Source organism: Hyperolius riggenbachi, chromosome 1 (genome assembly GCF_040937935.1).
Source record: "Hyperolius riggenbachi isolate aHypRig1 chromosome 1, aHypRig1.pri, whole genome shotgun sequence".
Taxonomy (NCBI): domain Eukaryota; kingdom Metazoa; phylum Chordata; class Amphibia; order Anura; family Hyperoliidae; genus Hyperolius; species Hyperolius riggenbachi.
The window spans coordinates 294,473,229-294,499,046 of NC_090646.1; the positions used below are offsets into that span (position 1 = coordinate 294,473,229).

Sequence of the window (25,818 nt, forward strand, 5' to 3'; positions counted from 1 at the left end):
TGATACTTAGCACGTGATAACGATACTTTGTGCGCGAAGCGTAACGCCGTTAGTGCACAGTCATACCTTTACGCGTGCAAACCTTTATCACTGTCGTGCTAATTGTTTGCAGGCTTTAGTGAATCAAGCCCCTAATGATTTTGTGTTGCTGGGAAGGTGGTGGGATGGGTCCTTGGAGCTGGCTCAGGGCTGCAGGGGGGGGGGGGGGTGTTGCTAGGGCCCCCAAGTTACTTTTGCCCGGGGCCCCCATTTGAGCTAGAACTGGCCCTGATAAAATGTACATTTGTCCTAGAGTAAAATGCCATATAAATTATTTTTTTCCTATGTCACTGCTGCTTACAGCAGGTAGTAACTAGTAAAAATCTAACAGGTTTTGAACTAGTTCATCTCTTCATGGGGCATTCTATTCTTAAGGTTTTCTTTATTTTCAAAAGCACTTGTATAAGCACAAGTATATTCAATACACATTCTTGCAATAGCGGTCCTATAATCTTCTATTTCATTAGTTGCATATAGCTTGAGACTGTTTTCTCCTTTTGTGAAAAAAAATAAACCTTAATACAAACACACGCCTGCGTCTGTACTACATCTGCGCAGGGCGCTCCTGGCGATAGGAGCATGATTGCGGATGCGCACGGTCAGGGGACGTCAACTTGTAAGTCAGCTAAAACGATACAGAGCCGTGGCGGGGGACCGGAGGATTGTTTGGTAATGTTGTGGGCACAGGGCGGCTGCAGGGTGCTGGCAGAAGCCCCGGGTAAGTGAAACTTTTTTTTAAGTACTTCAGGTTTCCTTTAACACTTTCAACCTGCCCAAATGTTACTTATATTCTAGCAATATACTCCCCCACTATCAGCTACTGTCATTTGACCTGTGCTGTGTCCAGCAGGAATTAATTTGCTAAAAGCACACACCTTTTTAAAAATGCATTCCAGGTTTGCTGAATCATTTATGTTCTTATGTGCTCTTCACCTCAATAAATCAATGCAACTGAACCTATTTTTGGTTGCTTCTCCCCATGACGTGATTTACTACATTTCCCCCTGCTTTCAGATCTGAATTGACAGCTTATTAAAAAATAGGGGGGGAGTGTTTGCGTGGGGGGATTCGGATGCAAATTCTGATTTACATAGGTGCCACGTCCATTTTGGAGAGGGACCTGGCTGGAAATCTCTGTAACTGCTATGTAGGATCCTGCAAACCTGGGCTTCCTCTAGATTGATCTGTTCTTAGGTGGCAAAAGTTTTTCTCCTGGCTCATACCGTGAGACTTAAAGATGTGTGAATTTGTACAAGTGCAATTGTGTAAAAGCAAGTGTGTAAATTCATATATTCCTGGATTTATTAAACACATTTCTTGTTGTAGATCCACACATGCAATTGAAATCGCACTACTGCTACTTTTTCATTCAGGTAATGTTTACATGCTCACATATAGGACATATAGCATTTCAATTCACTTTTTCTCCTAACTTTCTCCTAGGAGATCATTTTTCAGCTTCTATTTAAAATTGAAAAAGTACCAAAAAGTAGGTGAATTATCTTGCTTGCTGGTGGATTAAAAGGCATTTTATTCATAAGATGTGAAAATATCACCTAGGAGAAAACTTGGAGAAAAAGCGAATTGGATTGGGCCCATTATCTTTACAAGATGTACAACTACTGTACTTAACAACATATAATGCTGATATACCATGATGGGCTGTGCATACATTTTCATGATACCTACATTTACAGCTGTGCAGTGAAATGTAGTGTGCAATATTCAAAATGATTTAACATGTCTTTAACTACTAAGTACCTTGAGGCTTAGATGTGCTGAGGGGCTTCTGGGTTGGTTTTGCTGGCATAGTGCTGCTACCAAGCTTTGCTTTGGTAGTGGAATACCTAGTCAGAGGCCGAGCACTAGTGACTTTGGGATTGGTTGTCTTCTTAACGTTAGTGGTGGTTGGAATAAAACTTGTATATGTTGCCAGTGCTGTGGGTGCTGAAATTATATCCTGAATCCAGTTCCGAACTTTGCTCACTCTCACGTAGACCCCAGGTCTTCTGGCTTCAGCACAACCCACTCCCCAACTCACTATACCTGCCAAAAAAAATTTGCCAGATGCCTCCTCGCAGACCAAAGGACCTCCTGAATCACCCTGTAATGAGAAATGATTGGAGAAAATGAATTCTTGCACATTTATTACTAAGGGTAAGTGTATGAATATTTCTGTTCAGAAGTTTGTCCCAAACACAACTAGAACATCACAGCTTGATTATTCCTTCATCTTTCTTGAAATAGTTTCTAATGCTGGTTATAGACTATTATAAAATATATTTTATAATAGTAATGCTTATACTGAAGTATTTCATAAATCATATTAATGTTTCCCTAATAAAAAAGTTTATTTCTTTACAAAATACACATAATAGAGCCATATAGTAGGACTATGGTCTGAAAACCAATACCTGGAAATAACTTTGGTTAGGATGATTTCACAGGGATGCCACAAATAACTCACAATGATCTTCTGACTGTGTTAAAGCACAATACCAGGAAACTATTTATTTTAGTTGTGAATAAGGTCTTAAAGGTTAGAAACAACCCTTTTGGAGGTTTAGAAAATAAAAAAAATCTAAATAGGGTATAAAAGTAAAATCAAGCTTTTGGTACTAGGACTGAATTCTTGGTTACATTATTTTGCATCTCTCTGGCATTCATATCATATTAAAGCCACAAAGCTACATTGAGGTCGCAGGGAAAGTGGGTGAGATAAAAGCTTTCCAGTGGGATCAATGACAGCGATACAATACCACCAGACGTTTCTTTCCTCTTTACACAGTATTTAACATTAAAGTAAAATCTTTTTCCTAAAATTGGGTTTGAACATACCTGAGCTGGTTATCCTCTCACGTAGCTCTAAGGAAGACAACCCCCCATTGTGCGGTCCCACATGTGCACACCACCCCCAGCAATAATGCTTACTCATGTTCACCTTCTTAAATGTGAATGAGTGCTGCTATAGCAAATGGCAGCAATCATTCAGTAAAATTCAGAAGTTTCAAAGTTAGAAAAAAAAAAAAGGTTAAATGAGTGTCAGGTAGTGTCATTGTGGGTGATTTTTTTTTCAGGCACTCTACGACCATATTTTTACTCACCTTTTCTGTGCTTGGTTTTTAGTTTTGTGGCAAAGTACAGTACAGTGGAATTAGAAAGATACGCCGTATGTGTAAAAACAGAGGTTATCAAGGTTTTTTTTGTCGTGGAGAAAAACGCGATAACAAAATACAAACAAATGTAAGAAAAGTTTAGTCTATGAGTGGCCCAGTGACTTTAATTGTATGTGTGGAGGTGGGCGTTTCCATGTATGCAGTAAAACGCCCATGCCTTAATAAATGTGCTCCCTGCCTCACAGTGTAAAAAATCAAAAACTATTTTTTTTCTAGTGTAGTGTCAATCCTTACCATAAAAAAAAAATCATCAAACTATCAAATCACCAACAAAGTTATTTTCAAGATTTAAGGCTCAGTTCATATCTGCACCAGATCTCCAACAGCCAACAAGAGCAGTCAGTGCAGCATCTACAAATGTGCATTGTAGTCTGCTTGGGTTCTGGAACAGATGCGTTTCCACCATAGGTTTCTTAGGGAAACACATCTGCTTGTGTGGAAAAATTGTGTGAAAAATCAGGAGTTTGCATTGCGGTCTGACATGCGTAAATTAATAAGTCAAAACAGAATGAATGATCCAGGCACTTGTCCAAAATTCAGGCATTTACAGTAGTTATGTTAAATCCATACAAAAGGTGTACACTAGTACAACATGTGGTGGAAGAAAATGAGACAAAATTAGTGTAGATGGGGTGGGCGGGGGGGGGGGGGGTTTAGATACTGGGAGGAGAGACAGACTGGCAAAACAGCCAGTTCAGGTCCTCTGGAATGCTTGCTCACGTGCTTGTGTGGACAAGTAGGCGGACCAGCTCACACCAGAAAAGTACCCTCCAGGAGGAAAAGGGCCAAGATCGTTCCTTCTGCTCTGGGCTATTGGACCTATGAGGATCACCACACCACCATTAGCACATCCTTTGAAATCATAGGTAATACCGTACCCAGGTAGGTAACTGCAATATTGTGCATTTGCCTTAACGTCCCTCAATCTCCTCTCCTACCCAAGTGTCTGTTTTCTCCCTCTCCTCTCTGTTTGAACTAGTGTAAACAGATCCTATTGATAGCATAGGATCTGTCGACTGCAGTTTTTCGATCTGGCAAAACGGACAAAAAAAGGATCTGTGTGAACCAAGTCTAGACTTTTTGTTGCTGTTGAGGGAGGAGGATGGCTAACAGCATTGGGCATGATGGAGCAGCATGGACCGGGCAGGGTGAGTAGGAAAAGAATGCCCTCAGCAAAGATAATCCGCCAGTCTGATCTCTTGCTAATGTATCAAGGGGAGTCAGGGCCTCTGTACACACGCTAGATTCTCAGCAGAGGCAGCCCTGGCTGGCCACCTCAGCTGAGAACAATCTAACTTGTGTACAAGGCTTAAGTTGCACACCCTGGATTTATGTTTCTCCGTACATTATTTTTTATCACTTTTTCAGAAGTGCTTCACAATTTTTAGTATACACAATGAATAATTATTATTAGGCGCAAAAATGCAAGCATTGTTTTGAAAAAACTTTTTTTATGTCTTTGTACTCAAGTTCTCTCTATATAACCAATTATGCTAGTATAGTACACATGTCCCAACTACTCTAAGGAAATTCATGTTGCTAAAAGCTCTGCACACAAGATCTCCTAGTTCAGGTGGAAATGACTAATTGTGTGACTGATATCAATCACATGGCCAATCATTGCCCAATTTTACCACCTCCATGTATGACCCTCATGATACATAGAGGTGGTAAAATTGGTGAATTATTGACCAATCAAAATTGAAGATGTGTACCAGGCTTAACCCTCATCATAAACTGTGTCAATTAGGACACAGGTGTTCTTTAAATGATGGACCGAGATAGCATGTAAAGCCAATTTGAAATTACCAGGCATTCCCAAAGCACCAGGGAAATGCTTGATGTGTTCATTATCAATGAGCAGTAGTGTTTTGCAAGATGCAGAGGATTGGTTGGCTTAGCAGTGGGTAAGCCACAATGCTGTTGGCTCTTTTCCTGCTCCACTACTCTGTATATTTGGGTGTCCAGGGGAAGAGGGGCATAGTGTTTTGTGGAAAGTAAAAACAAAATTTACAAAACTAATGGTTATGAACAAAAAAAGAAGAATATAGGGAAAGGGAAAATATACAAATGCACAGCATTATATATAATAAAGGGAAAAATATACCGATGTACTGCATTATATATAATAAAGGGAAAAATATACAGATGCACTGCATTATATATAATAAAGGGAAAAATATACTGATGCACTGGTCAAGGGAAGCAGAGTGTAAACTGAGTTTACAATGGCAACTGATAATAACTTATATGTTTTAAATGAATCAGTTGTCCATCAGTTGCTACGGTATGTGTTTTAATTTTGTATATATTGGGTCGAGAATGCACACAAAAATGCATTGGGAAAAAGCATTCAGTTACAAGGCACAGATGTGAACTGTCCAAAATATGGAAAATTCCTTCTCATGCACATCAGTTGTGTTTTACGTTATAGCTGACAGCAACGGGCTCAGTTTAACCTAGTTTGTAACCAGTAGATAACAGCTAAAAAGTAGGAACAGAGAAATATGATCAGAACAGACACAATACTAAATATCACAGGTGAAGACAAACCTCGAAAAATTGCGTAAAATCTGCACAAACTTCAAGCAAATCCTCAAGCAGGCCGTATACAGTCTTGACAAGGTTTTGAAAAGATGGCTTAGTCCCATTCCAAAGCAGATTACACATAATGGCCAATATGCAATTAACTTTTTCTCCTGAGTTTTCTCCTACATGTTATTTTTTACACCTTGTGATAAAATGCATTTTTGACCACCATCAAGCAAGAAAATACTCAAAATAATTTTAATAATACTTTGTCATCAACTTTGGGCACTTTTTCAATTGTAAAATGATAAATCATTACTTTAAAGAGACGATAAAAATTATCTCCTGAGAAAAAGTATGGGCAATGACTGATATAATTTAGTGGAAACTTCTACTGAATGCTTAATATAGATCAGGGGTGCCCAATAGGTCAATCCGCCTATTTGGTAGATCATGTTAAATTTTGCGGCTGGCAGCTATCAGATTCTGCTGCCGGCTGCTGGCCAATTAGAAGGCAGAAGAGGAGAGAGGCGGTACAGCGGAGGACGCCGCGACGTCATAGCTGGCACCTATACCTATCTACCTATACTGAAGACACGTATACCTAGCTACCTAAATGTTGGTAGATCTCCTGGACTCTGCAAATTTTAAAGTAGCTCGCAAGCCGAAAAAGTGTGGGCACACCTGATATAGTTCATCTGTAATGCAACAGTTTAAATGAAGATATTCAAAGCTTCTCATATACACATCAGTTTCTATGTATCCAATAATGCCATTTTATATCCCCAGTCAAGTAGTTTCAGTTTCAAGTAGTCAAGTATTTCAGTACATGCAAGACAGTACATGGAGACTGTACGTTATATTTACAACAGGTAAAAAGAGTAGTATGTATGTGAAAAGCATATACAGCTCTTGTACATTAAAGTGGCAATAATATTTTGTTTTCCTAAAAAATAATTTTCTTTACTAACTGCAAAAATTCAAAATGCGTTCTAAACAAAATTACCAACTTTCCTCCCACTTATCTAAAAGATATGTTGACATCTCTTAAAACCCGGCTTCTCTGTCTCCTGTGTTCACAGCCCATTTCACATAGGGATCAGTGCACAGGGGCAGCCCCTACTTGTCTTACAGTCCTATTCACACCTACTCCTGCAGCCGCTGGCTGGCTACACAAACTGCTTTTTGTTTTTCTACAACAACTGTGACTCACATATCCTTCACTCTTTGTATTCTGTCTCATATCATTATCAGACCTTTGCCCTGATTGTCATTCATTTACTAAGACTTTTCCAGACAGCATAATACAAAAATGATGTGTCTAGACAACTTTAAAATTAGTGTAAACCCACTGAATTCTTTAGTTCTTTTTTTTATTTAATTTTTTTGCCATGCGGCTACATTGCATGTGTTTCCCTTTCCAGATGGGTCTGCTTGAGCTTTTTTATTTGCAATAGATTGTGCTAGAGAAAGTAGACTGTAATGGTTCTCATGTGCTATTTGATTGTTCTGTATACTTATTAAATCTAACAAAAAGTATGGTGTTTTCAATTGATATTACAATTAAGATATAATTTGAATATTGATTACAATACAAGAAGGTGCAAAGACATGTTTAAATAAGATGAAGACAGATGGGGCATATGGCATATGGCCTGTAAAGATTCCTCCTGTGGAGTGTTCTGTCCGTTGCGGTGGAGCCTGCATTCGGTTGTGCATTCACAATGAGTCACATTGTCATTTGCAATTGCTCTGCAGTTCTGGGCAGCTCAGGATGCTGTCATCATTCCACCAATTGCTTGTTGCAGCTGAGCTGCGGCCGGATAGCCCTGGATTTCCTGCAGGCATGTTGTTACATAATACTGCATGTATTTCCTATGGGAGTCCTTTGCATTCACAACCAGCTAGCAAATAGTAATTAAGCCAGCTCAGGATTGAATGATTACCATTCAGCTGTGTGGTGATTTGCATGCTTGCATCCATTGGTCGATACCGGCATAAAAGTCTGTCTCCCCTTTTAGACCTCGCCCATCATAGCGATCACTATGCTGGTCTGCTGGGCCCTGTGCTACTCTGTATAGTTCTGTTATTGTAGTTCAATGCGACCTTATTACTTGTGCTTTAGCTAGTTCTTGATAAATATATATGCAGACTTGCTAATATATAACGTATATACTCGCAAGCAAGCCGACCCGCATATAAGCCGACACCCCAACTTTTACCTGAAAAAACAGGAAAAAATAATTGACCCTCATATAAGCCTGGGGTAGGAAATGCTGTCCATGTGATCCCCCCAGTGTGTCTTGGTATAGTTAGTATAGTGCCCAGTATGGGTAGGTAGTGCCCCAGTATAGCTAGTATAGTGCCCAGTATAGCTAGTATAGTGCCCAGTATGGTAGGCAGTGCCCCAGTATAGCTAGTATCATGCCCAGTATAGCTAGTATCGTGCCCAGTATAGTGCCCAGTATAGCTAACATAGTGCCCAATATAGCTAGTATCGTGCCCAGTATAACTAGTATCGTGCCCAGTATAGCTAGTATCGTGCCCAGTATAGCTAGTATCACGCCCAGTATAGTGCCCCAGTACAGCTAACATAGTGCCCAGTATAGCTAGTATAGTGCCCCAGTATAGCTAGTACCGTGCTCAGTATAGCTAGTATAGTGCCCAGTATAGCTAGTATAGTGCCCAGTATAGCTAGTATCGTGCCCAGTATAGCTAGTATAGTGCCCAGTATAACTAGTATAGTGCCCCAGTATAGCTAGTATCGTGCCCAGTATAGCTAGTATAGTGCCCAGTATAGCTAGTATAGTGCCCCAGTATAGCTAGTATAGTGCCCCTCCCCGCTCCCCCCGCGGCCGCTGCTGCTATTACCTTAGCTCGGCGCCGCTTCTATTCCCCTATCCTGCTCGTATAATTCACAGCAGCGCACCCCACGCACGTAGGCTGCTGTGATGACGGAGAAAACCATAGAGAGCGGCTTCCTGTAACGGCGATGTGTATCGCCATTACTATGGGAACCGCTCTCTATGGTTTCCTCCCTCATCACAGCAGCCGACATGGGGCGCGCTGCTGTGAATTATACGAGCAGGACAGGGGAATAGAAGCGGCGCCGAACTAAGGTAATAGCAGCGGCGGCCGCAGGGGGAGCGGGGGAAGCGGGGGCTTCATTAGCACATGACTCGCAAGCAAGCCGACCCCCCAACTTTTGACCCCATTAGTTGAGCCGTTTATTATTTTTCTGTATTATTGTTTATTGCCTAGTTTCCATGCCTGATGGACGTTCATTGCATCCACGGTGGGTCAGTGAAGTCCTTTATCCTGATAGCTTGGATTCTGCCATCACCACATTGGTGACTGGTAGTATACCTGCTACTCTAGTTCTGGGAACATAACTATAGGCTGGGGTTGCTATTAGTTATGTTCTTTCCTGTAGTTATGTCTGTGTGGATGCTTGCTGGTGATTGTTGTTAGCCTGCTCGCTCTGCTTCTGTGGATGTGACTGTGAGCTGTGGTTGCTACTAGTTACGCTCCAATCTAGTCCTGTCTTGTACCTGTCTGAGTGCTTGCTATCGCTAAGGCAGCGCAACATCGCACTGCACTACCATTGTGTCTTACTTGTCTAGTTACACTCCAATATATAGTCCTGTCTTGTACCTGTCTGAGTGCTTGCTATCGCAAGGGCAGCGCAACATCGCACTGCGCTGCCATTGCGTCTTATTTGTAGCGATATCGGAAGCCCAGAGCTGCAGTTGCTCTGGGCAGCCTGTGTAACCTCTTCCATTAATCAGCTACCAGTCTTGCTGCTCTTGGTGGTCAAAGTTTAACCACCAAGCATTACACCTGTGATTTGTAAACAGACAGTATTACTTATGCACACAAGCATTACATAGCCCAGATAGCATCCATCCCTGCGTATTGAAGGAGTTGAGTTCAGTATTCAATAGGCCACTTTATCTTATTTTGTGTGATTCCCTTCCAAGAGGGTCAATGCCCTATGACTGGAGTACAGCTAATGTTTGGCTCTTATTTAAGAAAGGAAAACAAGTCATAACCAGGAAACTATAGACCTGTAAATTTAACATCAATTGTGTGTAACCTGTTTGAAGGTATCCTAAGGGATGTTATACAAACTAAAGGTATTGTATTCTATACAAAATTATATAGCACAGAATAATCCAATTTCAGTTCAACAGCACAGTTTACTAAAAACATGTCTTGTCTGACCAACATGCTCATCTTTAGCCCTCCTGGCGGTAAGCCTGAGCTGAGCTCGGGCTATGCCGCGCAGGAGGATATCTCTGCCCCTGGTGGGGCAATTTGCCCCATTTAATGTGCCGTGCGCGCAGCTAGCACTTTGCTAGCCGCGCGCACAGCTTGATCGGCGCCGCTCTGCGGCGATCGCCCGCACGCAGCAGCGGAAGAAGGCCCCCTCCGCCAGAGCCTTGCACTGCCCGGACCAATGAGTTCCAGGCATATGGGCTGGATCGGAGGCATCTGACGTCAGGACGTCGGCTTACGTCCATGACGTCATTCCGATCGTCGGCATGGCGACAGGAGAAGCCAAACAGCGGAACGCGTTATATACGCGTTCCCCTGTTTGCTATTGATGCCGGCGACGATCGCACTAGAGGGACACATGCGCCCTCTAGTGGTGTTTCATGTAGCTACCACTGGTAGCTTTACATGAAACAAAAAAAAATAAATTTTTAAATGGATTTCTGCCTATTTGGCAGAAAAAATTAACCGCCAGGAGGGTTAATGAAGTGGTAAATGCAAATTTAGAATTTGCAAAAGCGATAGATATAGTAAACTTAGACTTTGCAAAGGCTTGTGACACTGTTCCCCACAATAGCCTGGTGCAGAAGCTGAGGATACAGAGACTAGGGGAAAATTGGTACGTAGATAGAAACTGGTTAGTGGAGTTGGCATAATCAGATGATATTCAAATTAGGAAACTATGACTGTAAGGGTCAATGCTAAGTCCATTCTTTCTCATATAATGTATGAATGTTCTAGCAGATGGAATAAAGAGTAATACAGCAGAGTCCCCAGTATCTGGCACCGGTGGGGATCGCCTGATGCTGGATACATGTGCTCGCCAGTTGCTTGAGCAACCATCTGAAAAAGCACAAACCTCCCCCCCCCCCCCCCTTCCAAATACTTACCAAGCCTTCAGCGATGTTTTGTAGCCTTTCTGCTGCTCCTAGTGGGTTTTCGGCATCCTCCCTGCACGCAGACTGGCATGTCACCTGACCCGCATCGAGTCAGGTGACATACCGGCTTCCGTGCATTGGCCAAGGAAAGCCACTAGGAGCTGCAGAAAGCCTAAAAGACGTCACTGGAGTATCGGTAAGTATTGTAATGCCTCCAAACCTGCCCAAAACCCCCCAAAACAACAGTCATCGTTATCCATCAGGCATGCCTTGTAGTTGAGACTTCCGGTTTCCTGAGTTCTGGACAACAGGGATTTTGCTGTACTACCATCTCTCCTACCTGCTGTCAGCCTCACTGGAGCAAGGCAGATCTTCCCCCTGCTAGCTGGAGCACAAAGAAAGTTCAGGGATGACTCATCAGATGACGTGCAGCAGGGGGAGGAAGAGGCAGATAGCAGGGAGGAACAGCTGCTGTATTGTCTGCCTCTTCCTGCAGCACAATATTTGTCCAACTAGACAAATAATTAGAAAGGAGCAGGAGAGAGACAGCACAGCTGTTTTTAAACAAGACAAGGGAAAAAAGATTTGTACTTATGAAAGCAACATATCTCTTCATTTAAATTGCATTTTGAAAAAGGACCACAGAACCCCTTTAAGGCCTCTTGCATACTACATGCGATTCCGATTTTTTTCTGATCCGATTTTTTATTCCAATTCAAAAACATACTGCATGCAGTACGTTTTTTAATCGGAATTAAAAATCGTATCAGATAAAAAAAAATCAGAATCGCATGTAGTGTGCAAGAGGTCTACCGGTAAGTCATGCACTGCGGACATGCCAACAGTAGAGCAACTTATAAAGCTGGGGAAATCATACTTGGAGAAAGACTTTTAACCACATTTAATGCCAAGTAGCAGCAGCTATAGCAAATAAAATTCTGGGATGTATAAAATAGCAAATTAAATCACAAGATGCTATTTAACCACTCCCTCCATATAATCCACTTGCAAGGCCACATCTGAAGCATCTCAAGGCAGTTTTGGGCACCACACTATAGAAAGGTCATGATGTTCCAAAATAGATATAAAGACAAGCAAAAAAAATCCTCAGAGGAATGGAAGGTCTAGCTTAACAAGAAAGGTTTAACAAACTGGGCTTATTTATCTTGGGTAAAAAAAGAATGAGAGGTGACCTGATTAACGTGTATAAATACATCAGAGGGTAATACAAAAGCTTAGGGGATGAACTTTTTGTCCCTAGACTTGTACAAAGGACAAGGGGACATGATCTTCATATGGAGCAAAAGAAAGTTTTGCCATCAATTTAAAAAGGGATTATTTACAGCAGGGTTGTTTCTTGGACAGTGTGGGCAGGGCGACCGCCCTTGGCGCAGACCAGCAAGTATAAAAAGGGGGGGGGGGCACAGGCAGAAGGACATAACCACTAGGGAGCTGGTGATGCGCGGTTCAGCCAAATGGAAGAAGAATAAAGATTACCAGCGTGATCCCCTTCCTTGACTCCTCCTGGGCTGCCTGCGTCCAACATCAAGTCATCATCATGTCACCACCACGTGATGAAACCTGATTTCCTGTAGCAGTACTGCAGGGTGTCAGTGCTTCGCGCCCATTGAGGAGTTGGCTTTCCGGGCTCTATTAGCCTATGAGTCTCCTGGACCCTGCTTCCTCCTGGATTAGCGGCTGGTCACTAGTAAGAAGGCAGATCTACTTGTGACCTGTGGCTGTGTGACTCTCCCTAAACAGTAAGGGTTCACGAGTCCACATGGTGGGGGGGGGGGGGGGGGAAACAGAAGGCGCAATTTTTACACCCTTGCCCTGGGTGCAATTTAGCCTGCCCTGCCCTGATTTACAGAAAGAAATGCGGAATGCCTTACCACAGGAAGTAGCTATGGCAAATTGTATATCTGCATTTAAAGGGGGATTTGGATGCTTTCCTTGCATTGAATGACATTCATGGGTATAATTGCTTGGCAATTCCCTGCAGTATTGATCAAGGGATTTATGTGACTGTCACCTAAAGTAGTGAAGGAATGTTTTCTTTTGTAATGCCAATTGGGCCAAGCCTTGAGAGGGCTTTTTCGCTTTTCTCTGAATAAATTGATATATGTGTAGATGAAGGACAGTGTTGTACCATTTTTCTTGTTAGACTTGATGGACTAACTACAGTATATGTGTATGTGGGCAGAGTGGGGGTTAGGATAGCTCCAGCAGGGAACCCTCAGCACACAGCAAATAAAACTGTCACACAAAATAATGTCTCCCTTCTCAATTTTGAAATCATTTTTTCTTCTTATTTATAATATGCATTGTAACATATGAATATGTTATATTTAACGTAAAGCTAGTAGGTGGAACCAAGGCTGGCCTTAGACTATTAGGCTGCATGCGAGTGGAAAGTTGCTATGGTGCACTATCCCCTGGTTACCCTCACCCTGAGATCCCATTACAATTGTATTTAATATCCTTTTTTAATATCAGGACTGTTAACAGGCTATCATTTGAACCTAACATGGTATTTGTTCCCAGCTTTACAGGAAGAGCCGAAAATATTATTACACAATGTATTCTATAATATGCAGAAATAAAGTAGACAGGATCTATAAAAAGTAATACTGGAGTGACACCTAACATGACTTCTGTAATTACTACATTCTAGATTTAAATTAGCACTGGGTCTGCAAGTAAACAGTTGTGTCTGTATGCAGGTATCTTCATGTAGCAGCAGCGAAACAAAACTATGATATCTGCCCATTGCAATACATAATGTCTGTTATCCAGTGTTAAACATGAACATGAAGTATAAAGAACTGTTGTTATACTATGCTAATGATTCAGATATTTACCTGACATGAATCAATCTTGCCCTCCAGGTAACCTGCACACATCATTCTGTCTGTCACCACATTGCTGTACAAGCTGTTGCAGAGAGATTGATCCATGAGGGCCACTGTAGCTTTCTGAAGAACTTCAGGTTTCACTACTGTATAGAAACATGTAAATATGTATTAATGACTCTAGTTCTCTGGCGCTTGGCTTGATTCATGACATACTATAGTTGCTCAGATAGTTGTCTAATGAATCAGGATTACACTGTACCTGCAAAACGCATTGCGGAGTATTCAAGAAGAGAATTGCTGACCAAAATCAACAGAATAGTGTCTACTTATTGGGGAGGTAAGTCCACCACTAACTCCCATTTTAAACGTTTTTTAGCATAATTTTATTCTTGTGTTTGCGCCTCTGTTCAAGCTATCAGTTTTTGGACAGAGTGTAGAACTCCACAGTGATGCCATCATCATGTCATGCACGCATACAAGAATGTAAGCACACTTGTAACAAGATAGTGGATAATATCAGTCATAATATTAAAGACCTTAAAAGGTGAAGTGAATAACATTATCTTGTTACATCGGCATCTCTTATGAGCTGTGATATACAGTACTATGTATCAAGTGAACAGTTCTTGAAGGCAATGTGCTGGAAATAAGGATCTGGGAGACTTTGACAAGAATCAAACTGTGATCGGAGCATCTTGAGAAGTGTTTCCAGTATGCAGTGGTGAACTGCACAAGGTGAACATTAAATATTTACATGCACAATTTAAGATACAGTGGATGTCTAATTTTTTTTTTACTACTAAACATAATACATTTATAAAATGCCATAACATTATACATCAGCTTTAAGCAATTTAGAGTCATAGCTGTTTAGGTTACAGTTCTTACAGTTATCTTCTTTGAGGTATCCCCATCCAGTGATGATACACTTCTTTGCCATAGGGAAGATGTGAGTGGCAGCAGGAAGGCAGATTGGCTGAGTGTACTTGTTGAATCGAAGTTCAGAATCCAGTTCTAATACAGCCACATCGTAGTCTGCTGTGTCTGGATCATAGGATGGGTGCTTAACAATATTTTTAATGTAAGCCTTCACAGTACCACTGTCCAAGCCACTGAGAGATGTAGATCCAATGTAAGCCACCCAAACAGCGGGGTCCTGAAAACTGCAGAGTACTTGTAAATAAAAGATATCCAGAAATGTAAGATAGAAAGTGAATTATAGCATGAGCATTGGACAGAAGCAAGTCAGTTTACCGGTGTATATACAGTACAATCACTATTTTCCATTTACAGCAGCAAGAAAAAGTATGTGAACCCTTTGGAATTATATAGATTTCTGCACAAATTGGTCATAAAATGTGATCTGAACATAACAGGAACATATAGCACAGCACAATGTAATGAAGATAGCATAGCTCCCAACTGTCCCTCTTTTGGGGGGACAGTCCTTCTTTGGGGACCTTGTCCCTCTGTCCCTCTCTTTCGTCCTCATTTGTCCCTCTTTTTAAAAAAAAAGGTTTGTATTTTCCTACTTGAAAATGTGTTTAATTGATTCTAAACTTTATCCCCATCGTTTAAATTGATACATTTATTTTCAAATGTTAATCTGAAGGAAAAGGACCAGTGTGGTTTGAATTATAACATATTTTTCTTAGGAAATCTTTATGGTTTGCGTGACTTGGGGTGTGTCTGAGGGTGTGATTAGGGGTGTGGGTGTGGTGTGATCAGGGGTGTAGTAGGGGCATTGCTTAAGTGTCCTTCTTTCTTATCTCAAAAAGTTGGGAGGCATGGATAGTAATGACATGACATTCTTCATTCGCAGCAGGATTCTCGGGTAGTAAAGCTGTGGAACACAGAGACAGGAAGAGGCGGGTCTTACAGGCAGGAAGTTCTTGGTTAGAAGTAAAGTGGGAGGAAGTAGAGCGAAAACACTGAGGAAAGTGGCAGCAGAGGAGATAAGAAAAGCTGATATCACAGAAATCTGTATTTTCTGTCTGACCATTGGAGCTTAAGAATTAGGAAAAGGGGGAGGAGCTCAGAGCTCCACAAGATCATCATGTAAGGCCAGTGATTTAATATCTTCACAGTATTTCAGTGTGTGGCAACACAGGGGGCTTCTGCTATCATAGGGGCTCACAGACCCCATGTTAAAAGTGATCAGCCGTCTGCAGAGGAGAGTGACATGATGAGGACATCTCTTGTTTCACACCTGAAGAGGCACTCCCTTAAAGGCTCAATGGTCATGCTCAGAGTGTGGGAAATGTTTTAGCACAACAAGGATACCTTCTTGAACACGAGAGAATTCACACAGGAGAATGCCCTTTGTCCTGTTCAGAATGCGGGAAATGTAACATAGACAAACTCTACTTAGTCATAAAAGATTTCACATAGGTGAGCGTCCCTATTCCTGTTCAGAATGTGAGAAATGTTTCTGTACAAAAAGGAGACCTTCTTAAACACAGGAGAATTCACAAAGGAGGGCATCCTTTTTTTTCAGAGTGCGGGAAAAGTTTAAACCAAAATGAAACCCTTATAAGGCACCTCAAAAATCACACAGGGCAGCAGCCTTTTTCCTGTTCAGAGTGTAGGAAATGTTTTGGTCGAAAAGACAAACTTCTTATACACCAGAGAAGACACACTGGGGAACATCCATTTACCTGTTCAGAATGTGGGAAATGTTTCAGTCACAAAGGATGCCTTCCTAATCACCAGAGAATACACACACAAGAGAGCATCCTGACAAAGACTTTCTTATACATGGGAGAAGTCACTCAGCCGGTTGACACGATGTTGGGAACACCTCAGAGGGAAATCTTATGTCACGTCCCGGTGACACTGCAGAAGATAATGGCATCAGACAACGTTCTCCAAAAGGAAACCCTATTACTGGAAACTCCCATCACAGAGGTCACAGTGCAGCTCCCTCTGATGGTGAGGAGTCTTATGAGAAATCACATGCTGTCACCTCAGATATCCATCTGCCATATCCCAGAGCCAATACAGCAACAGATCCATCTAATCTGGAAAAACTGTTTTGTAATACATCAGATAGCACATCAGAGATTTACGTGTCCTGAATGCAGCAAATGCTATAAGACTGAAGCAAATCTCGCTGCACCCCAGAAGACCCACCTACACAAGCTGCCATTTTCATGTACAGAGTGTGGAGAGTTTCAGCAGAAAAGGCTTCCTTCTTGTACATGAGAGAATTCATCCAGGGGAGCAACCTTTTTCCTGTTCAGAGTGTGGGAAATGTTTTAATTAGAAAGGACACCTTCTTGCCCACCAGAGAGTTCACAAAGGGGGAGGCCTTTTTACCTAATCAGAATTCGATGCAGGTATCGGACAAAAATAAGACCTTGTTACCCATGAGAGAGATCAGACAGGTGACCATACATTTTCCTGTCCAGACTGCAGAAAACATTTAAATTGAAGAGGAAACCTCTTTAGATACCAGATAATTCACAAAGAAGAGCATCCTTTTTCTTGCTTGGAGTGTGGGAAATGTTTTACAGACAAAGTATACCTTCTCATCCAGCAGAGAAGACACACAGGAGAGTGGCTTTTTCGTTGTTCAGAGTATGGGAAATGTTTCACAGACAAATCGAATCTTCAGAGACACCAAAAAAGTCACACAACAGAGCCTTTTTTACATGTTCACAGTGTGGGAAATGCTTCCTTGAAAAACAAAAACTTCTTGTCCATGAGAGAATCCACACAGGAGAGCAGACTTTTTCATGTTCACATTGTGGGAAATGTTTCTGTGTAAAGCAAAGCCTTATTGTACACCAAAGAAGTCCCACAGGAGAACATCCTTTTTCTTGTTCAGAGTGTGGGCAATGTTACAGTGAGAAACACAATTTTCTTGCACATCCAAGAAGTCACTCAGAATGTCCTTTTTCCTGCCCAGAGTGCTGGAAATGCTTCAGACACAAAGCAAACCTTTGTAGACATCAGAGAAGTCACACAGGGGAATCTGGTTTTTCATGTTCAGAGTGTGGGAAATTCTTTAACCAGTCTGGCATTCTATTAAGATCGCCAGGCTGGCGACCGGACGTTTTTTTTTTAATTAAAAAAAAAAACTATTGCATGCAGCCAACTAAAAGTTGGCTGCATGAAAGCCCACTAGAGGGCGCTCCTGTTGCGTACTTCTGATCGGCTCTGGCGATCAGAAGTAACAAGAAAGGCCGCGATGAGCGGCCTTTCTTGTTTCGCTTTCCTCGTCGCCATGGCGATGAGCGGAGTGACGGCTGGCCTAAACTGTTTGGTCCGGCTGCGCTGGGCTCGGGCGGCTGGGGGGACCCTCTTTCGCTGCTGCACGCAGCGCTGCGGCGGCGATCAGGTAGCACACTCGGCTGGCAAAGTGCTGGCTGCGTTTGCACCTTTTTATTTGATAAAGATGGGCCCAGCAGGGCCTGAGCGGCAGCCTCCGGCAGTAATAGACGAGCTGAGCTCGTCCATACTGCCAGGCTGGTTAAATGAAAAGAAAACTTGTGCGTACATGAGAGACGCCATATGAATGAGAGCCATTTCTCTTGTTAAGAATATTTTCAGACTGAAAGGAGAACTTCTTGTTACACTATGGAGCACACTCTTTGTTCAGAGAGCGGGAAACATTTGCACAGAAAAGTCATGGACACATGTTGGAGACTGGCAGGATAATTTGGACTGTATTCATTTTTGTATGAAGAGAACTTTATTGAGATGAGATCAATAGTACTAAAATAAATGACTTTGACATACAAAATAAATAAATAAATAAAATGTGATCTGATCTTCATCACAACAATAGATAATCACAGTCTGCTTAAACTAATACCACACAAATAATTAAATGTTTCCATGTTTTTATTGAACACACCATGTAAATATTCACAGTGCAGGTGGAAAAAGTATGTGAACCCCTAGACTAATGACATCTCCAAGTTTGGAGTGAGGTGTCAGCCAGCTGGAGTCCAATCAATGAGATTAGAGGTGTTGGTTGCAGCTGCCCTGCCCAATAAATAACACACCAGTTTTGGGTTTGCTTTTCCCAAGAAGCATTGCCTGATGTAAATGATGCCTCGCACAAAAGAGCTCTGACGACCTAAGATTAAGAATTGTTGACTTGCATAAAGCTGGAAAAGGTTATAAAAGTATCTCCAGAAGCCTTGCAGTTCATCAGTCCACAGTAAGACAAATTTTCTATAAATTGAGAAAGTTCAGCACTGTTGCTACTCTCCCTAGGAGTGACCGTCCTGTAAAGAGGACTGTAAGAGCACAGCGCAGAATGCTCAATGAGGTGAAGAAGAATCCTAGAGTGTCAGCTAAAGATTTACAAAAGTCACTGGCAAGCACTTTGTATCAAAAAAGATCTATGGCAATGATTTTTTCATCCACATCGATCGGTGTGAATGTATAAATCGGGTTTGCCAGGGCATACGAGCTGAGTGGGTTTGGACGTTTTTGGGTGGCAGCTCCTATGTCCTGACAGACGCCTTCCCCTCTTTTTTTTCACGTTTTTTTGGCAGATATTTGTTCATCCACATTGATTGATTGATTGTTTGACGGTCATTTTTCCTTTCAGCCCAGAGTGCATTACTTGTATGCCCAATATAAGGAGTATAGCAGAAACTCCTAATATTGGCCATACATGTAATGATTACAGAGACCCTAAAATGCCAGGACAGACCCCACGAATGATGCCATTTCGGAAAGAGGACACCCCAAAGTATTCCGTGAGGTGCCTGGTGAGTTCATAGAAGATTTTATTTTTTGTCACAAGTTAGCAGAAATTGTTTTTTTTTTTTTTTTCACAAAATGTCATTTTCCGCTAACTTGTGACAAAAAATAAAATTTTCTATGAACTCACCATGGCCCTCGTGGAATACCTTAGCATGTATTCTTTCCAAAATGGGGTCATTTGTGGGGTTTGTTAACTGTCCTGGCATGTGTGGGGGGGGGGGTGCTAAATTGTAAGCACCCCTGTAAAGCCTGAAGGTGCTCATTGGACTTTGGGCCCCTTAGCACAGTTAGGGTGCAAAAAAGTGCCACACATGTGGTATTGCCGTACTCAGGAGAAGTAGTTTAATGTGTTTTGTGGTGTATTTTTACCTATACCCATGCTGGGTGGGAGAAATATATCTGTAAATGACAATTTTTTGATTTTATTTTACACACATTTGTCCATTTACAAAGATATTTCTCCCACACAGCATGGGTATATGTAAAAATACATCCCAAAACACATTATACTACTTCTCCCGAGTACAGCAATACCACGTGTGGCACTTTTTTGCACCCTAACTGCGCTAAGGGGCCCAAAGTCCAATGAGTACCTTTAGGATTTCACAGGTCATTTTGAGCCATTTGGTTTCAAGACTACTCCTCACGGTTTAGGGCCATAGAAGATTTTATTTTTGTCACAAGTTAGCGGAAATTGATTTTTATTGTTTTTGTGTCATTTTCCGCTAACTTGTGACAAAAAATTAAATCTTCTATGAACTCACCATACTCCTAACGGAATACCTTGGGATGTCTTCTTTCTAAAATGGGGTCATTTGTGGGGTTCCTATACTGTCTTGGCATTTTAGGGACCCTGAACCGTGAGGAGTAGTCTTGAAACCAAATGTCTGAAAATAACTTGTGAAATCATAAAGGTACTCATTGGACTTTGGGCCCCTTAGCGCAGTTAGGGTGCAAAAAAGTGCCACACATGTGGTATGGCTGTACTCGGGAGAAGTAGTATAATGTGTTTTGGGGTGTATTTTTACACATACCCATGCTGGGTGGGAGAAATATCTCTGTAAATGGACAATTGTGTGTAAAAAAAATAAATAAAAATTGTCATTTACAGAGATATTTCTCCTACCCAGCATGGGTATATGTAAAAATACACCACAAACCACATTATACTACTTCTCCTGAGTACGGCAATACCACATGTGTGGCACTTTTTTGCAGCCTAACTGCGCTAAGGGGCCCAAAGTCCAATGAGCACCTTTAGGCTTTACAGGGGTGCTTACAATTTAGCACCCCCCAAAATGCCAGGACAGTAAACACACCCCACAAATGATCCCATTTTGGAAAGTAGACACTTCAAGGTATTCAGAGAGGGGCATAGTGAGTCCGTGGCAGATTTCATTTTTTTTTGTCACAAGTTAGCAGAAATGGAAACTTTTTTTGTCTCAAAGAGTCATTTTCCGCTAACTTGTGACAAAAAATAAAATCTCCTATGAACTCACCATGCCTCTTAGTGAATACTTTGGGATGTCTTCTTTCCAAAATGGGGTCATTTGGGGGGTATTTATACTATCCTGGAATTTTAGCACCTAATGAAACATGACAGGTGCTCAGAAAAGTCAGAGATGCTTCAAAATGGTAAAATTCACTTTTTGCACCATAGTTTGTAAACCCTATAACTTTTACCCAAACCAATAAATATACACTGAATGTTTTTTTTTAATCAAAGACATGTAGCAGAATAAATTTGGACGAAAATGTATATAGAAATTTTACTTTATTTGAAAAATGTCAGCACAGAAAGTTAAAAAAAAAAATCGTTTTTTTTGACAAAATTCATGTCTTTTTTGATGAATAAAATAAAAACTAAAAATCACAGCAGCAATTAAATAGCACCAAAAGAAAGCTGTATTAGTGACAAGAAAAGGAGGTAAAATTCATTTAGATAGTAGGTTGTATGACCGAGCAATAAACCGTGAAAGCTGCAGTGGTCTGAATGGAAAAAATGGCTCTGGTCCTTAAGGGGCAAAAAGACTGTGGTCCTCAAGTGGTTAATGTAAATTATGAGCTTTCCATGGGTGAAAGAATTGTGTCTTCTGATAAATTAAAGTATGTAGATAGTCTATAACTATCCACAGAGTATTGTATAAGAATGGAGGTTTATTCTGGGATGAAAAGCTTTGCTTCTTGGCGGTGCAGGCATGTGCAGTAGCGGCTTTCCAATGGGTTCTGGCGGACCCGATCGGGCTGGGCTATTTCTGCCGGAGCCCAAGTGAGAAGCTGGTAGTGCGCCTGCGCGCACCGCTATATGTAAATATTATTGTGTGTGTCACTGCGGGGGATCCAGCATTGAAACAAGCTGGCTGTGGAGGACAGGGGAAGCCTCATTAGGATCCTGAGACTTCCTCCTCCTGAGGTTAGTACCCCCCAGAGGCACTTTTTTCCTACAGGTTTACTTTAGGATTCCTGTCAATTTTCCCATTTCAGCTGTGTCACTATTGATACAGTAATGACTGTTTATTACTTATGCCCCCAAAGTAATACATTCAGTATATTGTTTTTATGATGACAATCTAAGCTTTCTTTAGGTAGTGTTTTTTTTCCCCAAGAATTGTTTAATTTTACAGGTATTTTGTTGGGGAAAAGTACACTTTTTCATGTTTCACCCTTCCTAATTTTTACATGTAAAGTGCTACAGTTGTAAAACACCTCAAAATACATTTCTGCACAAACAACACCAATCTGGAGCACAGATCAATCACTTATTTAGTAAAACCTCACAGCTGTGGGGGAAGGCAGGACCAACCTCTTCTGAACATCACATGCACTAATGGACCGCCACTCGCTTACTATATAAATCTTTATTATATCAAAGGTGATTTTACACAACAATAATTCCCTTCAAGCCCCCACCCCTTAAAAATCCCATCCCACGCTGGATTAACAGGAGCGCTCCTGGTCACACCATACACATCCAACCTTCATTCATCAACCATAGAATATTCCAATCCCTAATGGCTAATCAAATGGAGGTGATTGCATGACAACAATTCCGCCAAGGCAAGTCCGCCTATCTGTATTCACTCCGGAATATACAAATTTAATAATTCCTCATGCAGCACTTTGTCACAGTTCAGAGAATATCTTCAGCAACTGCGCCCAACCTCTGCAAATCACATATCTTTCAATGCTTCCTTATGGAGTTAATCACAGGCTTCCCTCGACACACCATACCATCATGAGCCCTCTGGCTCTCCACAAGGCTGTATGGCCTCTAGGGTGTTTCCCTCAGCATAAAGGTGTTACCTTCTCGCTGCCTCAGTTGATGGTCGTCAAGGCTTCTGACTGCGGCGTCCCGCAGTATACAGGTACCTGTGTGTGTGTGATATTTTGCTGGCTTGTAACGTGTCATGCATCCCCTTCGTGCAGACGCCTGGAGTAGCTCTCCACCACCAGCGTATTGGCCACGCCCACATACGCGTTACGCCCACCAACGTGAGCTTCGTCGGTGTGATGACGCTGTGACTGGGTCATAGCGGGAACACCCTCTTCTATTTATAACAAAACTGTCTTCCTTCCACGCCTCCTTCTGGATCACTTCTGATTCTGCGCTCTATATCCTTATTGTGACTTTACTCCACAAATCCATCTTCTGATGTTATAGATAGTGCACTATCCAGGAACATGGCTACATGTCATAGAACCAATAGGGTCTCAAAGTTCGTGCTGTATAAAGTTTAGTAATCTGGCGCCTCTTTATTATTTTTATTTTCTTCATGGTGATTGCAGATATTTCAGTTGTCAAATATGTAGTGCATTTTTATACTCATATCTATCCCTTTTCCTCATTACTGTCCCATTTGCCACCATTAGCCTCCAAGCGGCCTGCACTTCTGCAGGCAGCTTCATGCATTCTCATCTGCATCTTCCATAGGGATCTTCTCATCACGCCTATTCCAGGGATACATACAACCAATCTGCACACCATCCATGACACCTATTTCCTAGTTCTCAATTCAAGCATCCACAGCACCAATATTTATACATTTCGCAGCATCCCTGCAATCCAGATTAGTTCTTAGGAATGGTCACACCTAATCCAAACCCACTTATTCATAGAGGGGGAACAAATGCATATACTCCTAACAAAAACTACTGATTTACCCATATTCCTTCAAGAAAAGGACTAAATTCAACTCAGAATTGAGTCCTCATCGGATTAAAGTTCCCAAGGTGTAAATCCATCTATTCTCTATCTGGTATAATAATTTTTTAAAATCTCCTCCCCTTGTACTCCTTATTGGTTTAATAATACATTTGTACCTCAAACAATCTGGATTGCTATCATGAAATACCGCGAAATGTGTACCCAGCGGGCTTTTTTCATCCGCAGCAGCAATGTTTCCTACATGTTCTCCAATTCTTTCCTTAATCTTTCTCTTTGTTTTCCCTATATACTTCAGTCCGCAAGGGCAAGTAATCATGTATATCACACCCTCAGAGTTACAGTTCACAAAGCTCCTGATGTCATATTTTTTATTTCCTTTCGAATTTTCAAACTCATTTGTTTTATCCACTAATTTGCAATACCTACAAGACCCACATGGGAACATCCCAACTGGAATGGGGCCCAAAAACCCTCTCCCCCAGTTTGGGTCTATATTTTTGGAATGCACCTCAGCCTTCACCAAAGCGTCTTTAAGATTTGGGGCCCTTCTTGGGGTCATAAGCGGATAAGGGCCTACGATTTTAGAAAGATCAGGATCCAAACTCAGGATATGCCAGTGTTTTTCCAACACCTTCCTGAGTTGGGGCCAGTGAGACCCATACGTAGTTATGAATCTCACCTTCCCTTGCCCTGGATTCTTTGTTTTGTTTTTCTTTCTCAGAACGCCGTCACGATCGATTGTACCGACCCGCTCTCTGGCATCGTCTAGTACTTGTTCAGGATACCCGCGTTTTTTGAAACGTTCACACATTTTCTCTACTTCTATCCCGAATTCTTCCTCTTCCGAACAATTCCGACGTATTCTCACGAGCTGTCCATAAGGTATACCCCATTTCTGACTCTTTGGGTGAAAGCTTGAGGCATGAAGATATGTGTTTCCTGCTGTCTCTTTCCTGAAAATGGTTGTCTCAAGTCTACCTCTTCTTTTCATTATCATCACGTCCAAAAAGGACAACTTATCATTTTCTATACTGTATGTTACCCTCAGGTTTCTGGAGTTAAGATTTAAATCCTCCAAAAATGTCACCAAATTGTTTCGTGGTCCCCTCCAGACGAGGAAGACGTCGTCTATGTAACGAAGCCAGAGTGCTTAACAAGGGACTATCTTTCTCTCCAGTCTGTGGAGGAGACCCCTTCGATACATACAAGGATTTCCAGTTTTTTCTGAGAAATGTTTTGTTTAAAAAGATGTTTGCCAAAAAAGAAAATTTGTCCCCTTTACCTGAAAAAACCCTAGACAATGCACCAACTATCAGATCCCTGGAGGAGAGGTCAATACTAAGAGATCTGGAGGGTTTGATAGATGAAGGGGTCCCCCCGCCCACCCCCTCACACGAAATCATGGATGATGCTGTGATCTACTCGGATCTTAAAAAACGGTCAAGATACATGCCTCCACTCTCCATGGATAAAAATATTAAGGTCTTTTCTGATTTGGTCAGTCGAGACCTGGAATTTATACACTGGGGACCAAGGTATGATAACCTATCCCCTTTGGAGAGACAGGCAGTTCTTGAATTGAAGGAGGCGGATGACATCATTATCCGTGGAAGTGACAAGGGGGGCAACATTGTCCTGTGGAGTAAAGAGTCATATTTCAAAGAAATGGAGAGACAGCTCAATTGTCAGGACACATATATGAAATTACGAGATAATCCATTCCCTAAGATAGTTAAGAAAAGGGACAGCATTTTGGAACAAGCTTTAACGGAAGGTTCGATCTCAGCAGCTGAGTATAATTTTATGAAGTTACAACATTACAAAATCCCGGTATTATATTTAATACCTAAAATCCATAAAGATAGGGATAATCCCCCGGGAAGACCCATAGTAGCTGCAATGAATGGACCATTAGAAAAGGTAGGAATTTTCATAGATGAGAACCTAAAGGGCCTGGTAGAGGAATTGCCATCCTTCATCAAAGATACCACTGAACTTTTGAACTTAATTAAGGATTTTCAGATTGAAGATGATGACCTGTTAGTAAGTGTAGACATAGAGTCCCTATATACTTCAGTCCCTCATGAGGTAGGTATTGAGGCGGCTAGGTATTTCCTAGCACAATACAGAGGATGGATGTCCAATAGGAATAATACAGTGATTGAACTGTTGGAGTT

General features: G+C 41.6%; 1 protein-coding gene across 4 annotated transcripts in view; it reads right to left on the bottom strand.

The window, feature by feature from the left end:
* TMPRSS9 (transmembrane serine protease 9) overlaps positions 1-25,818 on the bottom strand; it is a 394,042-nt gene that overhangs the window by 125,301 nt on the left and 242,923 nt on the right. For all 4 annotated transcript variants that reach the window (XM_068233739.1, XM_068233736.1, XM_068233737.1 and 1 more), the window contains 3 exons: positions 14,641-14,915; positions 13,759-13,895; positions 1,801-2,143 (listed from right to left, as the gene is read on the bottom strand). In XM_068233739.1, coding sequence (XP_068089840.1) covers positions 1,801-2,143; positions 13,759-13,895; positions 14,641-14,915 — 755 coding nt within the window. The remainder of the gene's footprint in view (positions 1-1,800; positions 2,144-13,758; positions 13,896-14,640; positions 14,916-25,818) is intronic.